This window comes from Lissotriton helveticus, chromosome 9 (assembly GCF_964261635.1).
Source record: "Lissotriton helveticus chromosome 9, aLisHel1.1, whole genome shotgun sequence".
NCBI lineage: Eukaryota > Metazoa > Chordata > Amphibia > Caudata > Salamandridae > Lissotriton > Lissotriton helveticus.
In genome coordinates, this window is record NC_136070.1 from 774,087,298 (window position 1) to 774,102,707 (window position 15,410).

The 15,410-nt window shown below is 45.1% G+C and overlaps 1 protein-coding gene and 1 long non-coding RNA gene across 3 annotated transcripts in view; one reads left to right on the top strand and one right to left on the bottom strand.

The window, feature by feature from the left end:
* The window catches only part of MARK4 (microtubule affinity regulating kinase 4), an 811,738-nt gene that overhangs the window by 336,895 nt on the left and 459,433 nt on the right, over nucleotides 1-15,410 (bottom strand). For both annotated transcript variants that reach the window (XM_078660898.1, XM_078660899.1), the window contains exons 8-10: nucleotides 10,151-10,387; nucleotides 8,560-8,679; nucleotides 5,075-5,174 (exon numbers count right to left, since the gene is read on the bottom strand). In XM_078660898.1, coding sequence (XP_078517024.1) covers nucleotides 5,075-5,174; nucleotides 8,560-8,679; nucleotides 10,151-10,387 — 457 coding nt within the window. The remainder of the gene's footprint in view (nucleotides 1-5,074; nucleotides 5,175-8,559; nucleotides 8,680-10,150; nucleotides 10,388-15,410) is intronic.
* Nucleotides 12,622-15,410, top strand: part of LOC144781859 (uncharacterized) — a 302,411-nt gene continuing 299,622 nt past the window's right edge. The window contains exon 1 of the long non-coding RNA XR_013601077.1: nucleotides 12,622-12,731. This is a non-coding gene — a long non-coding RNA (uncharacterized LOC144781859). The remainder of the gene's footprint in view (nucleotides 12,732-15,410) is intronic.

Consider the following 15,410-nt stretch of genomic DNA (forward strand, 5'->3'; position numbering starts at 1 on the left):
CTAGCAAGCGTCTTCACTGAAACTCCAGTGCATAAAACCACTGGCACTGCACACTCTCAACAGTGGCGAAGAGATCGAGATAGGGCTCTGCCCACTGCTGGAAAGTGCCCTGTGCCACCTTGGGATGTAGAGGCCATTCATAGTCTGCCAGACGCCACCAGTGGAGCTTGTCTATGTTGGCATTCAAGGAATCCGCCAGGTGGTTCACGATGAGGAAAATGTTCCAGCAACCCCAGAAGTGCAGATCTTATTGAGACAGGACCAGGATCCTACTGTGCCCTGCTTGCTGCAGTACCATATGGTGAAGGTGTTGTCCGCGAGAACCTGAATCCGCCTCCCCTTGATAGATTGTAAGACGACCTTCAGCACAAGATAAATGCCCTGCAACTTCAACAGATTGCTATGCAGCTGAGAGTTCCCTAATCTTCATCTCCCCATATGACCTCCCCAACCCATTAACAACACATTTGTCACATCCATCTGCTCTGGGCGGGACGGTAGAGGGGGTGTATCGCCGGTCCAATTGTGGTCAGGCACATCATGTGCAGTTTTCTACCATTTCTGAATGACATCTGACAGTTTTCATTGGTGCTTGGCCCACTGGAATTTCACATCTCATTGCAGAGTCCGCATTTGCAACCTGGAGTTGCTGACATGGAGGAGACAGGAGGCTAAGAGGCCCCAGAACAGCTCTCACCAATAGCCATGTACTGGGTTGACACATCAGGATCATAACCTGAATGTTTTGGACTTGTTGCCATTAAGGGATGGCTCTGAACTGTACCGTATCCAGGACAGCACCAATGAAAGAAAGGCACTGCAAAGGAGGCAGGTACTACTTTGGCTCGTTGGTCATGAACCCGCAATGATAACAGGAGGTTACCCATTGTCTGGAGGTGGTCTATGAGTGGCTGTGGTGAGCCCACCTTGAACAATCAGTCATTGAGGTAGGGCAAAACTAGTATCCCTGAGCTCTGGCTATGGTCTGCCACTACCACCATCACTTCTGTGAACACTAAGGTGCATCTGGTGAGGCCAAATGGGAGTATGGAAAACAGAAAATGCTCCTGGCCTAACTTGAATCACTGGTAATGCCTGACGTACTGCAGGATGGGTATATGAAAATACTTGCAGAACCAAGAACTTTATCCAGTCGCTTTTGTTCACGTCAGATAGAATCCGGAACAGCATAGGCATTTTCAATGTCTCCTTCCGCAGGAAGGCATTCAGAGGACAATGATCTAAGATCTAAGATGGGCTGAAGGGCTGCATCCTTCTTCGGTACTAGGCAATAGCTAGAGTAGCAACCCTCCGCTATTTGAGAATCCAGAACTCTCTGGATGGCTCCTTTGGAGAGTAAAAGTTATATTTCTTGCAAAGGAATGGAGATGTGTAATTTTGATATTCGTTCTAATGAGTGGGTGGCTGTGATTCAGCGCACCAGAACGATAAGGTAGCTGCGCTCTACAAAGGGTAGAGCACATTCATGTTTGAAGGACCCATCAGTTGGATGTGATGGATCACTACCCCGAGAGAAAGTGCTGGACCCTGCCTTCCACAGGATAGCTGTCCACCATTAATGGCAAGCTGAAGCGCCTTGGTAGCAGCTGCTGCAGGGGAAAAGAACTGGAAGGACTGGTAACTTTGATGGCCTCCATGATGCCTATCTGATCCACGTCCTTGGCCCCAAAAGGATTGCAGTGATTGTTGGAGAGGCTAGGGAGGCTGATGTTGCCTACACACCAGATCCCTAGAATAGCCTAGGAAATTCAAAAATTGGTAAGGAAACTGTTTGTCAGAAGTCAAAAGAGCCCCAGAACATGCAGTGGCCTCTATGAAATGTTCTAATGCCCAAGCAGCTTTTTCACCCAACAGGCGTGAGCCATCGAAACGCATATCAATGAGAGACATCTGAACGTCTCCAGAGAATCCTGTGGAAAGCATCCATATATGGCTGGAAAGTGCCACGCGTTCATTCATTTACTAGTACCAACTGCTCTTCTCAGATAATAGCAGTATCATAGCCAGCATGAATTACTTATTTGGCCGCATCTTGATCATGATGAATAGTTTTGATTGTGAAGCTCTTAGGTCTTCTGCGAATGCAGGCAAGATCTTGCTAAGCAGGTCCTAGATGGCGTGCAAATATCTGCCTAACAATCATACTGCACTGAACGCTCTCAATGTTGGGCTAGCTGAAGAGAACAATCATTTTCAGAATGCTTCAATCCTCTTAAAAGTCCCTAATCGGGGGAGTTGTGGAAAATTAGTAGGGGTTCACTTTGCTGGTTGAAGCCATAACAAACATACTCTCAGGACTACGATATTTAGTGCGGAAATCTGGGTCGCCAGGTGCCAGTGTGTGATGTCTGGCCAACAACAGATCCACCGAGAACCAAGTACCCATTAAAGTGCAATTGAGGGCCTCATTAAACAGGAGCAAGGGCTCAGATGTGGCAGACACAGGCTGCACATCTTCTTTAGGAATATTTGTCTTATCCTCTCTAGAGGGTAGCTGTAGGTCCAAGACCTCAGCTCCAAATCTTCTTACCCCTGCAAAAGGAGCAGTCTTATCTAGAGGAGGGCCAAAAAGCGTTTTCAACCCTGTATCAGGAAAGGTATTGTGCCCATTGGCCTCTTGTAAGTCTATGTAAAAATGATCAAAATGAGGGTGTATATCATTCCCATCCCAACCACCCCCCCCCCTCATCTCTGGAGGGGTGGCAAGCTTTGGTTAGAATCAGAGTCACTAAGACAATGAAACTTCCAATAGCTAGACTGTTCTAGCAGTGGCATAGAATTAGAATCAGGCAGTATGGTGACTGGTTACGATTTAGTGATTTCACAGCATCACATTAAGGATTTGTGTGAAGTCGGTTCAGTGTCAGACATCCGAGCTAGTGCTGGATCATCCTTTGGTGCTTGTGTACAAGTGTTGAAACAGAGGGACCGAACTAGGTTGAGGAGCTAGGTTGGAAGTCTGGTTGGTACGAGGCCCTTGACCGGTCCAAGGGGGTCGGGTCTCACCGAGAATGGATTTGCTGGCAGTAACCACGCAGAGGGACCCGGGGATCTTCGGAGCCAGAGGTTGCATCAGAAGAGTGCCAAGTACCTGCAACATGGCCTATTTAAAGGCTTCAATTCAGCATGGCATTGTTGATGAGGAATTGACTCTACAACTGGAGAGCTGGAGTGAGTCCGAATAACATTGTGGTTCTTATGCAACCTGCTGCGACCACGCTGTACGAGCATTCCTTTCTCATTTGTGATTCTTGTCTACACTGAATACGTATTTACATTGGAAACTGCCTTCGTTTTGACTGGTACAATAAAGGACTTACGCCTTAAAAAAGTCAACTGGACTAAACATGTGTTGGCTGACTCTCTGGTTCAAGAAATCGTCCATGTGCACAAATACCTTCTCCATGTTTTGCTGGCTTTACATCTTCTGTAAGAAATCTTCAATCTGTACAAATACCTTCTTAGTGCATCACAAAATACAACATGTGAGGCTTTCAACAGCAAACCCATACAACACCACAGAATTAGTCCTCTTGGTTTACTTCTTCTAGTGTTATCACTGTTGGATTTTCTGTGGACATTGTAAGATTTTTAGAAATGTTTTGGTCATTTTGAAACTAGAATAAAACCCCAAAAACTAATTTTCGGTTTAGATGGCCTATCAACTTTTACGGTGTGCTCTGGACCATCCTGACATTGCATTGGGTGCGGTGTCTGACCACACTCTGTTGTGTATCCTTTAGCCAAGAAGGGTATTGTGCAATGTGGCACCCAATTTTGTACATTTTCATATTACTATATAATGTATTTTGTGAGTACTGCTATACTAGTCATTGGATGTGCAGTTTGATCAATCAACTGCTATCAAATGTTGGGACTTCAACTTTGATTTACCAGAGGATTTTGACCTCAAAGTAGACCTCTTAGGGGAACCCTAAGAGGTCGTAAGCAGGTCCACACCCTCGACCTGAAATGGGACTTAACGTGAGGCTTGCAACTTCTTCTTGTGTTCGATGATGTACAGTTTCGCTTTTCGAGTTAGAGTTCAGCTGAGAGGAGTTGTCTGGAAGATTTTTGGAAGTTTATGCAGTAGCGGAGGTACGTGGGTCTAGTATTCTGTAGGGCTTTGTGTGTGTACATAGGGAGTTTGAAGAATGCAGTTTGTGAATTGAGAGTCAATGGAGCTCTTTGATATGCGGGGTGATGTGAGAGCATGCCAGTAGTTTTAGGGTGTGCCTGGTTCAGAGTTTTATATTGTCCGAAGTCTTCTGGTCAATTGAGCGTTGATTCCAGCATAGAGTGTGCTGCCGTGGTCCAGCTTACTGGTGTTGAGGGTTTGGATGACAGTTCTGCGAGTGTTGGTTGGGAGGCATTTTAAGATCTTCTAGAGCATCTTGAGTCTGTGAAAGCTGGAGATGGAGAGTGCATTCAAATTTGTAAGTTCTTATCATGAGTTGCTGTGAGGAGTGTGGGTCAGAGTTTGGCAGGCTACCAGATGGAGTCAGAGAGCAAGGTGTCTTTGCAGTAAATTACTATTTCTGTCATGTCTAGTGCAGTTATTTTTTTATCCATGTAGCAAATTCAGTCATACTGGCAGAGAAATTGGACCAGGTATATGGTGTCTTGTCAGAGAGGGAGAGTATGAGCTGGGTGTCATCAGCTTAGGATATGATGTTGATTAGTGAGCGCAGTTGATGCCTGCAAGTGGAGGTAGGTAGGCGTTGAACAGATTATTATTTAAAAACATGGTATCAGAGTGAGGTTAGGGAGTGTGAAAAACAGTATCCATATGGACTTGAGGTGGCCAAGACCTGTAAATTCATGAAACAAGGCAATGAAGAGATATAGTCGAACATCGAACCATGCGAGTTGCTGGTGTCAATATCTGACTGCAAATATCCAGTATAGATTGGCTAAGTGGGCATTGCTATCTGAAGTGAGATTCTACATCCCTATGCTTCTAGCATCTCAGATCTATACTCGCCTGAACCACATTAAATGTCTGTTCATGTGTGGACAGGTAATGTATTCCTTAGCAGGAAGAGATGCTTACCAATTCGCTTAGTGTCTCCAAAGTCCTCCTCTGGCTCCTTGTACGGCTTAAGATCGTCCCCATCGTAGCCCACATTTATCCATTTGTCCTTCATGATTTGCTGTTAAGGAAAGAAAAATATACACAGCAAAAATGGGTCAGTATAAGCGATTTTGGAGTGTTCTTGATGCGCCACAGAGCAGGAGGCTCATTAGGGACAAGGTATGTAAGTAAGAGTTGGGGCACATTAAACAACGGTGCAAAGAGAGGATGAAATAAGAGCCAGCCGTGATGAGAAACGAAAGGACACAATAGGAAAGAGATGTGCTTGAAGGTAAAAGGGGGGGAAAGGGGAATAATAAGGGGTGGAGTAGAGGGAAAGAGACATGACTAATGAGAGACAAAGGGACACAGAAGGATGAGAAAAGGTTGGATCATTAAACAGAGAGGAAAAAGCATGGGTGTAAAGTGAGAGCTGGGCCAAAGGGTCAACTCCCCTCCTCTGAAGGGCACTGGTGGCAAGACTTGCCAATCGGTGGGAAATACAATGTCCCTACCAGTCTTTCAGGATGAAGCCCATAGATTTCACCTTTTTGCAGAAACAAAAACATTTTTCATAGATTGATATAATGTCTTTCAAAGATCTGGATTGCCTTTACCCACCAGTCAAGCACAAACAAAGTATGCTCCTCTGCGGGACTGGTACCACTCTGGCCTTTCTCACTTCACAACCTGCTGAGACATGTTCTGGATAGGAGAGGATATCTTTTTGGTGCGAAGTCTAAGACATTTCGAATGCTGGATCCTAGAGTGCTTTACAAGAGCATTGAGGAGTACTACTTAACTTGGTGCCTAGAGAGTTAACTTAATGAAGCTCCCCCCTTTTTGTTTCACATAAACAGACTCTGGCTTGTGCCTCAAGTCCCATGACTTTGAAATAGCTGCGATGCCTTAGTCAAGCACGTTTTGAAAAACATTGGCTTATGGTCGTCTGAGTGTAGGTGGCTGCGGCCTTCCCAGCCTTAGGAAGGTTAATTGTACCTATTGGGCAATCTTTGGCTCAGCTAAAAGCAAAAATGTCGATCACTAATGAGTAGCGTTGCTTAGGTACTGACGGCACGCATTCTTCCAAACCTGATGTGAGGAGGAATACAATCTTAAGATTCCAGCGTTTTTTAACCAAACCAATGGAACTTCATTATGAAAGAGTATGACGCACTGCATGCGAATCTAGAATTGATTCATGTGGAAGACAATCAGGCCCTCATTAGCCTTTGTGGCAGCAGCTGTCATATAGATGGGCGTGCCAAGGCCTTCCCTCCACCAGTCCAGCCAAATCCTGCTCGCCAGCTGTATATTTAAAGTTCGCTGATGTGTTGACGAAAAAACACAATTGCAGCGGTTGGGTCTTGTCATAACATCATAGTGAACCTGTTGGCACTTTTTTTCTTCTCCAAAGACAAAACCGAAAAAACTATTGATGATCGCTTTCTTCCGGGGCACTGTGGATATGACTAGGTTATGTTATGATGCTTTTTTATCTAATTTAATGGATATGTGCCATCTTTGAATTGAATGTTAGGTGTTATCAATTTGTATTTTACTGTTGTTGTTCTTTTAGGATTATTCTTAACAGTCGAATAAAGATTGATTTATTGATTGACTAGGGATATTTAAGCATTTTACTGTCTGGTAACACAACCATGTACATGGACGTCCCGGACAGAAAAAAGCCATAGACTGAGATGGCTAGCGTTAAATAGGGTGGGCCTTCCAATGCCAAATACACCTGATCAATCAATAAATTAATTTAAGATTCATGCATTAAATCCATCAATCTTTTTCCCACCATTATGACTAGGCCTGCTGATGCACCACTCATGTCAATCATGCATGATTATAAAATGCTTCCCAACAGCCCACACTTCTATTCATCAGCCTTTCAACAAAGGACCGCCCCGCCACCTCCACCCCACCCCCCAAGATGTAGACCGCGATCTATGCTCTACAATACAATTCACCAGCGACTACTCAGCAGTGAGGGTTTTCTCAATGGCAGCTCTGCCTTTGGGAAAACCAACCTACCATGACTCCTGAATTAGGCACTGGATGCCAAAGGTTGATAGACAGGACACCCATTCTATTACTGACAACCTTTACATAAGGCCCAAAGGGTTACCAAAGCCTCAGTGTAAGATCTGTATGTTTTGACAGAATGGTTATAATAACAAACTGGGAGATCTGAAACCCTGTTTGGGATATCAAGTTGTCAGATTATAACAATGTTAACCATTATCCTGCTATGAAGTTCCAGCTGATCAAAACTGAATTGGATCAGGCCACAGAGGTGCCCGGCCAGCAGCCAACCCTTGCGATGGCACAGAGAGCATGTAATTCTCCCCTCTGTCTGCTAAAGCCTGCTCTGTCCCTCCTTCGACACCTTCCTTGTCGCCGCTGACCACATCACTTCTATCACTTGCTCCGAGTAGGTGGTAAATGGAAGCATTAATGTGCATGGGAAAGAATACTGTGCAGAATTTTACCTTGGTAATATCTGGTCCGCGTGGTAATTCCTCATTCTATAGGGATTAACCTTGAATAGGCAGGTTTAGGAGTGGGAACCGCCTGGAATCGTTAATTCCAATCACCCAGCATCTATGCACCTACATCTGCCCAACATGTAGTTGGGGCCCATGTGGGATACATTTCTGGCAGGGCACTGCTCTGAAATATCGACTGTCACAAAGTCGACTTACCAATGTTCCTTGCATTTTGTCTGAAGCACATTGAAAACAAGTCAAGTTGCGGTGCCCTAACAGATAACACTTGAGCCCAGTCTTTGGGTTCCGGTTAGAAACAGGCCTAAGAACACACCTCGTATCCACACTCTTGCATGTTACAGTGGGGCTGCATATAAACTCTGTGGCGAATTCACAGATCTGAATCCACTGCCTCATATTTCTACATCAACTGAGGTTTTAAGGAAATGGATCCACCCACAACTCCTCCTCCCGCCCTCAATCCAACCCTCAAGTCCAGAGCAGGAGAAAGCGTGCTACACACTGTTCTTGTCTCGGGTATTCCCAGTCTTGGGTCCTGCAGCCAAGCTGTTGCTCTGTAATTAGCGTCAGGAGCTTATTATACTAATTGTAGTTCTCTAAAAGTCTTTGCAAAGTCAACTCAGCAGGGTATAATCAGAAATATTATGGCAATTATACAATACGCCCTTTAAAAAGGAGAGGAAAGCGAAGAAGAGGCAAAAGAGAAGGGAAAGTGGCAAGCAAACGGAAGAAAAACAAGAAAATGATGGAATTCAAATAAAAAAAACTTATAAAGAGGAAATCTGACAACAAAACAGTAATAAGAGATCAGGATAGAATGGAAGACACAAACTTTTGAGAGGAATAAAAGGAAATCAAACAGTGAACGATAAAACAGAGGAAAGGGTTAACACTGGGCACATAAAGCAGAGTGGGCGGTAACCTGACAGTGATGGAGTTACTCACCTCCAGGGTGCATCGTTTAGTGGGATTGAGGACTAGGAACCGCCGCAGAATGTTCTCGCAGTCTGTGGACATATAGAATGGGACACGGTACTTCCCTCGCAGGACTCTCTCGCGCAGCTCCTGGAAGCAGAGAGGGTGGAAGATAAAAGAGCGGACTTAAGAGAAAACGTCGTTTCTAAAAACACACCATGTGTCAGAACAGATTTCCGATGAGGTCCAATGTTTAGGAAACACGTTTGCCGTTTTCGCCCCCTTTTACAGGGCTGGCTCCGGGAAGTCAGATCTCGGCAATGAGACAACTGCTGCGCAAGTTAAGGGAATTGTGCCATCATCCTAATGCTACACCAGAAATCCAAGCGAAGGGTTCATCTTCCAGTGACCTACAGGGGGCTTCACACACCTTAGAAGGAAAGGTCCACCCGCCATGTAGAGCATCACGCCTAGGATTGACATACGACCATGTGTTACCTGGAAGCAATGCTACCAGTCCTGAGATTCCATTTTACAAATTATTGTTTTCAGATGTGTTAGCCCTGTTGGTCCAATTTAACTGGACCAAGACTATAACCCCCAGAATACGCTGATATATGTTACATAAAAGGCGTTAAACAAGCAAAAATATGTTTCCCTGCCTCAGCCTGGTGTCAATCTGTTAACAATACTACCATAGGATGATGTGGCTCTCTCCCCAGTCGGGACAATTGTGTACAACTATGCACCGATGAGGAGGACTAGTCAGCAAGGAGTACTATGAACAACCATCGATTCCCAACAAACAAGGAGGACCAAGGTGCAATGAGAAGAATGAAAGTCATTCATTGCTAAATGCAAGCACCGAGGGAAACCAGAGTTGCAGTTGACACTGAATGAACTACACTGAAGAATAATCAGACTAAGCAGCTCACAAAAGGGTGTGTCCACTATCCAACAGAAGAACCCATTAATGATAGGGGAACCCCCATTCAATGACAGAGTCACAAGACTTAGGAGAACAAGACCTTTGAATAAGAAGGGCTTCTATCCAGCAATGGGGGAATCCAGCAACAACTGGGTTTCTGCACGGGAAGGGGCCCACCAATGGAGGATTATATTAACATCAGAGGGGATGCAACCTGCTATGAAAGAGAAAGCCCATCTCTAAGGTAGGCGCCACACCTATGAGAGTATGCACCTACCTTTGACTGGGTATACCCTCCTCTGAAGGATAGCCATGCCTCCCCGTCAGGGGAACAAACATATTATCCTGGGGTTATATTCTCCAATAAGGGAGTATGCCTACATTTGAGGTGGGGCACAAACCACACAGGAGGGAGGCTTCCTCTCCTCACAGGAGGACCAGTCACACCGGGAGCACCAGTCATCTAGTGGGCATTCTGCACGAGTGAGTGCCCCTAACCAGCAACTGGGCCACATACTTTTGAGAGACACCCTGCTCAGGAAATGGCACATCCACTTATGAGAAGACACCTTTTTCTTATGAAGTGAAGGCATCCATTTATAAGTGGATGGAGATGATGTGGAGGTAAAAACAAACAAACATCATCAGTGGCGAATGACCTTCAGTAAGGCCAACCGAGGTATACAGACTCACCTTGAGGTTCTGGCCATCGAAGGGTAGTGAGCCGCTGACCAGTGTGTACAGAATGACGCCCAGGCTCCAAATATCCACCTCAGGCCCATCATACTTCTTGCCCTGGAAAAGCTCGGGGGCAGCATATGGTGGGCTCCCACAGAAAGTGTCCAGCTTCGATCCCAGTGTGAACTCGTTGCTGAAGCCAAAGTCGGCAATCTTGATATTGGCGTCAGCATCCAGAAGTAGATTTTCCGCCTTGAGAATTATGAAAAGAGAATGGGAAACAGGAAGCGTGAGAAAAGATTAAAACAGAATATAACACTTTAACATGTCGTCTGTCACCTGTATGCCCTCACAGAGCGAAACCTATGTATCCAGATTTTAAGTAGTCCAGTGCAGCAGTGCAGCAGATGAAATATACACTCTAGCCCACAACTGTATTTGACAGCATTCAAAGGAAACTGCCACAGATGCCATCATGAGGATCAGCATGTAAAATGACTTGATAAATAGAACAAGCTCTCCTGGGTGAAGATACCTCACTGATGAGGATCAACAAAGCAGAAAAAATGTCCGAATTTCGTGTGTTCCCATGCTTAGGGATGCAGCCTACCACTCTGAGCTACACTGTCCTTTTTGTGGTGAGAGCAAGATGGTGTGACCATTGTTGATTTCACTCTGTAGAAGCACAGAAAGCAAAATAAAGGATAGAAAGCACCCGGAGCATCTGCCAATAATTATAAATTCAAGCATTTTCCCTTTTTTGTTTCTGACCTAGAAGAGATCATCACAATCCAGAGGTGATAACCATATCACCCCTCACCTACGTAAGGATACATTTCAGAAGGGGCAGCCCCATCAGACGTACAGATTATGTATGCATGAAGGAGGCTATAAAAAATGGAAAGATTGTCAAGCATAGAAGATCCTGGGGTTGGCAGAAGGTGTGGATATCCCGTAGATTCAGATGAAGATGTTGTTCACTAAGTGCTGACTCAACTGGAAATCTGCTCTGCGTTGAATGACTGCTGCCTAGTACTCAACACCATAGTTGAAGCAAACTGTTCTGATGAAAAAGTGAAGGTGCCTTGGCACTGACCCTGTTTACATACCTCTGACAAACGTGCAGGCTTGTTGTAGTATCTTTATGTTATGTTTATAGTGTTCAACTTTACCTCGTTACTAGCTGCTCAGCCCGTGTGAGTGTTCTGTGTGGAATGTTGGTATGATTGACATGAGTGGAATGCTTGGGTGCCTGGTGTGAGTGTTGTCAGGTTGCTCCTGGTGAGGATGTTTCTATGGATCGTAATTACTCAATAAATATCTTAAAGATGTCACCTATTTGCGTAGAATCCATCATGTTACATTTGGTGACGACTGGACATGGACCCGAGCATCTTAAAGGGTTTAGAAGCTGTTTACAACTGGACATGAAGCAAGAGGATCTACACAAATCAAGAGGAACTAAAAGAAACTACAGCAACTACAATAAGCAAGTTTGGGGCTACTACAGGCAAGCCAACCCCACCAGTGTCCATGTCAATGGACGGCCCAACCACCATTGCCCAGCCTGTATATGCTCCATTGGATTTATAAAAACAATTTGTGAGTAGGTGGTGTAAGGCACACTATTGCCACATGTGGGAGAACCAGCCACGGCGTTTTCTTGAGGTCTACAGGCCCTGGATCAGCTAGTCACTACAAACTACGTGCAGTGGCTGCACAGATGGAGTATTCATCGACCCTGTCATTTGTGGCATGTTGGAAGCTGTACCAACGTGAGTATCTACAAGGACCACACTGGATCCGCATGGTTCTGGGCACATTTCTTTTACATGTGACTGTGCTCGGCAGCTGTAGTGTTACATATTGAAAGCGCTTGCCGTTTTTTTTTAGAAGACTCAAGGGATCTATCAAGTTTTATGCTCTGTTCCAGTTACACGAGCTGGAGTGTTGCTGTGTGGGCATTTTTCTGCCTGTAATATAGTAAACCGTTGTGGATTTGAACAGTTGTGCACTCGAAGTAATAAAACCCGACGTTATGCAAGCGCAGTGTTTGCATCTGTATTCAACCGCAGTGTAATGTGGCATCTTACACTCGAGGTTGCATTCCTGAGTGTGTTTTTCTAATATAAGGAGCCAGCTTTGGTGAGATGTTTATCGTCTTTGGTTTGATTTACCTATGCTTGTTTTTCTAAGCTATGCTGCAGTTTGAATTTGCATTGCAGAGCGTTCTTCTTACCTCATTTATGGAGTCACGCGGAGCTGCTTTGGTGTCTTCTATGACGACTCTCCTTCTGTACTGCTGCCTATCTAAAGCTTTCCAGCAGAGATGTGCAGTGAGCCATACGGCACAATATGGATGACGTGCCGCCATGTTTTGGTTGGCTGCCTCTGTTTTACTTCAATTTGCCAACCACGTCTTCAGCGCGAGTGCGACGTCTTTTGCGTGTCTCTGTTGGTTTTCTTGCACCACACAAGGAGCGGCCCTGCGGGGGATGAAGGGTCATGGTTGTCACCGGCGAGGGTCGCTCAACGTTCTCTGAGGACAGTTGGCCCAACGTATGGAAGCCAGTGGACACTGCCTAGTGTTCCGGTGGTGAGTGACAGTGTTCTTCTCTTTGGCTGCCGTCTGGTGTCAGAGTCGACTTTGACTAAACTGCCGTTCTCCAAGGAGTTTTTCTCACACTTGTCCTTGGTGTGATGTTTGTCAGTTGTGGTACTAAAAGGTGTGGCACACGTGACAGACTCACCATGTACTTTGACTGCCTGTTCAAATTGAGTTTTACCAGGTCTGAGGTCCGAAGCTTCTATTGCAGGTTACCTATTTCGCTCTACAGTGTTTGTATGAGGAGTTATTTAAGGCACAAGTAAGTTCCCTTTTGCTAGAGTGTTTCTAGCCTAGTAGTTCACCTCGGGTGAGAGGTCGCTCAATGGCGTGGGTCAAAGTTTAGTAATGTTCTACAGTTATTGAACTGTATTAACTATCCAACATTTCCGTATTTCGTGATGCCACAGATTTACACTATTCTATGGATGGGTAGCCCATGTGTTTTGTGGGTGTTCATCACAGTTTTATCCCTTACACGAGGGATGGGTTTGGGTAATAGTCCAATCACAGTGTTATCCCTTACATGAAGGATGGGTTTGGGTCATAGTCCCATTCTTACATTATACATTTCGTGACCTCTACATAGAGGTAGGCTCATGGGTTAGTTCCCATATACATGTGTTTATGTTGGTAACCCTTACACAGGGTTAGGTTATGGGTTTTAGCCCCATTTACATGTACAAGAGTACATCCCTACATAGGATGTGTTGTTATGGGTGTTGCCCCATTTTCACTTTGTGTGTAAGTCGCCCTGCGCCTCACATGTTTTTGTTTGTTGTGTGTAAGCCGCACTGCGCCTCACTTGTTGTTCGGTGTAAGTCGCCCTGCGCTTTATGTGTTTTTGTAGAGTTTAAGTCACCCTGAGCCTCACACGTTGCTCTATGTAAGTCGCACAGCGCTTCATGTGTTTCTTCTGTGTAAGTGGCCTTGCGCTTCATGATTTATTATTTTTTTATTTAAGGAGGAGAATGGTGTTAGGTTGTGTTTATCTTTTCACTCTTCTCTCATCCTTAGTCTAGTCGGTTCCCTCTCGTGGTCTGGTTTTTACCATTTACCCCTGGGTTTTAGACTATTATTTTCATCTGTATATTTTGTGTATAGTTGGTGTTCATTTTTGTATTGTTTAATTTATTTTAAATTGTAAAGGGGGAAGATACTGCAGTATCTTCATGTTATGTTTAGTGTTCAACTTTACCTTGTCACTAGCTGCTCAGTCAGTGTGAGTGTTCGGTGTGGAATGATGGTATGATTGACATAAGTAGAATGATTTGGTGCCTGGTGTGAGTGTTGTCAGTTGGAAGATGGGCTGAGCAGCTAGCAGGCTGCTCCTGGTGGGGCTGTTTCTATGGATCTTAACAACTAAATAAATATCTTAAAGATGTCACCTATTTGCGTGAAATCCGTCAAGTTACACTTGTGCCCCAACATTGCAATCTTTCCTTTTACAATGGAATACTTGATTGTCTGCGACTCATGGTTAGGGAAATCTGAAAGTCAGGGCATGGCCAAGAAGGCGGATGGGTAGGACGTGTTTTCCCTGCTCTGCCATCAAGAGCTGGCCAAAGACACCCCAAAGTCAGAAACTGATCGGCGAACAGAAAAGAACCCACCTTGAAATATCTGGGCTGCTGTGACTGACCCTGGACTGCACTGCTCACCTAGGGCAACAGGAGCGGTCCAGGTACGCAAGATCATGATTTGTCACTTTTTTAGATTCTTAAAGAGTATACCTTCCAGACGAAGGTATACTCTTCGCCCCCCACATCAGGTTCTCTGTGCTGTGTCCGGGCAGTGCACCACTCAAAGTCAGTTGCTGCATGTGAGAAGCTGGCTTGGTATATGGTGTACACTTGTGTAAGTGGGCACCTTGCACCAATCCAGACAACCCTTATGGTGAATTTAGTGGTCTTAGACAACATTAGGAAACTCACCAAGTGGTAGATGTGGAAAGCAGCCTTCGGGCTTAGTCGAGAAGGAGTGTAAAGCAGCTTGTTTTACCAGAACATAATCTTTTAGGTATAGATGAAGTGAAAAAGAAGCACAAAGCGTAGTTATAAAAATATGTATTTATTATAGACACTCACTAACAAATACAGATATCTCCTAGCAGGAGATATACACAATACTTTTCAATAGAAACAGGTAAGTAGCACGTGATACACAGTGGTCACCAGGGGGAGACCAAACCATACACTAAAATGGTGGTATGCGAACCATGACTCCAGTCAAGACTATACCCAAAAGACGTAGAAGTGCCGGGGACCCAAGGAAGCAACCGAGGTAAGTAACCAGGAACCTCCCGGAGGCCATGTGCAGAGTGGGAACAATACAGCGGGCTCAATACAAGTCAACGGGTAAGTCGGGGTTGCAATTTTAAAGAAGAAGGATCCTCCCCCAATGGACCCTGAAGAAATCCCATTGAAGACAGAAGGTTAGAGAGCCACCCCACCCGTGGATACCCTAGGAACCAAGATACCAATAATAGGGAAGCCGGATGCATAGGTGTGAAGTGGCATCGGAAATTGCAGTCAAACCCAATGGAGGAATTCAGGAAGAAGGTGAAAGTGTCTGGTTGAACCCAACAGAGGATTTAGGAGGAGAAGTACCTGCAAGCAGAGGGGACAGAGTCTAGGCAACTCAGGAGTGACCAGGAGGCACGGAAGATGA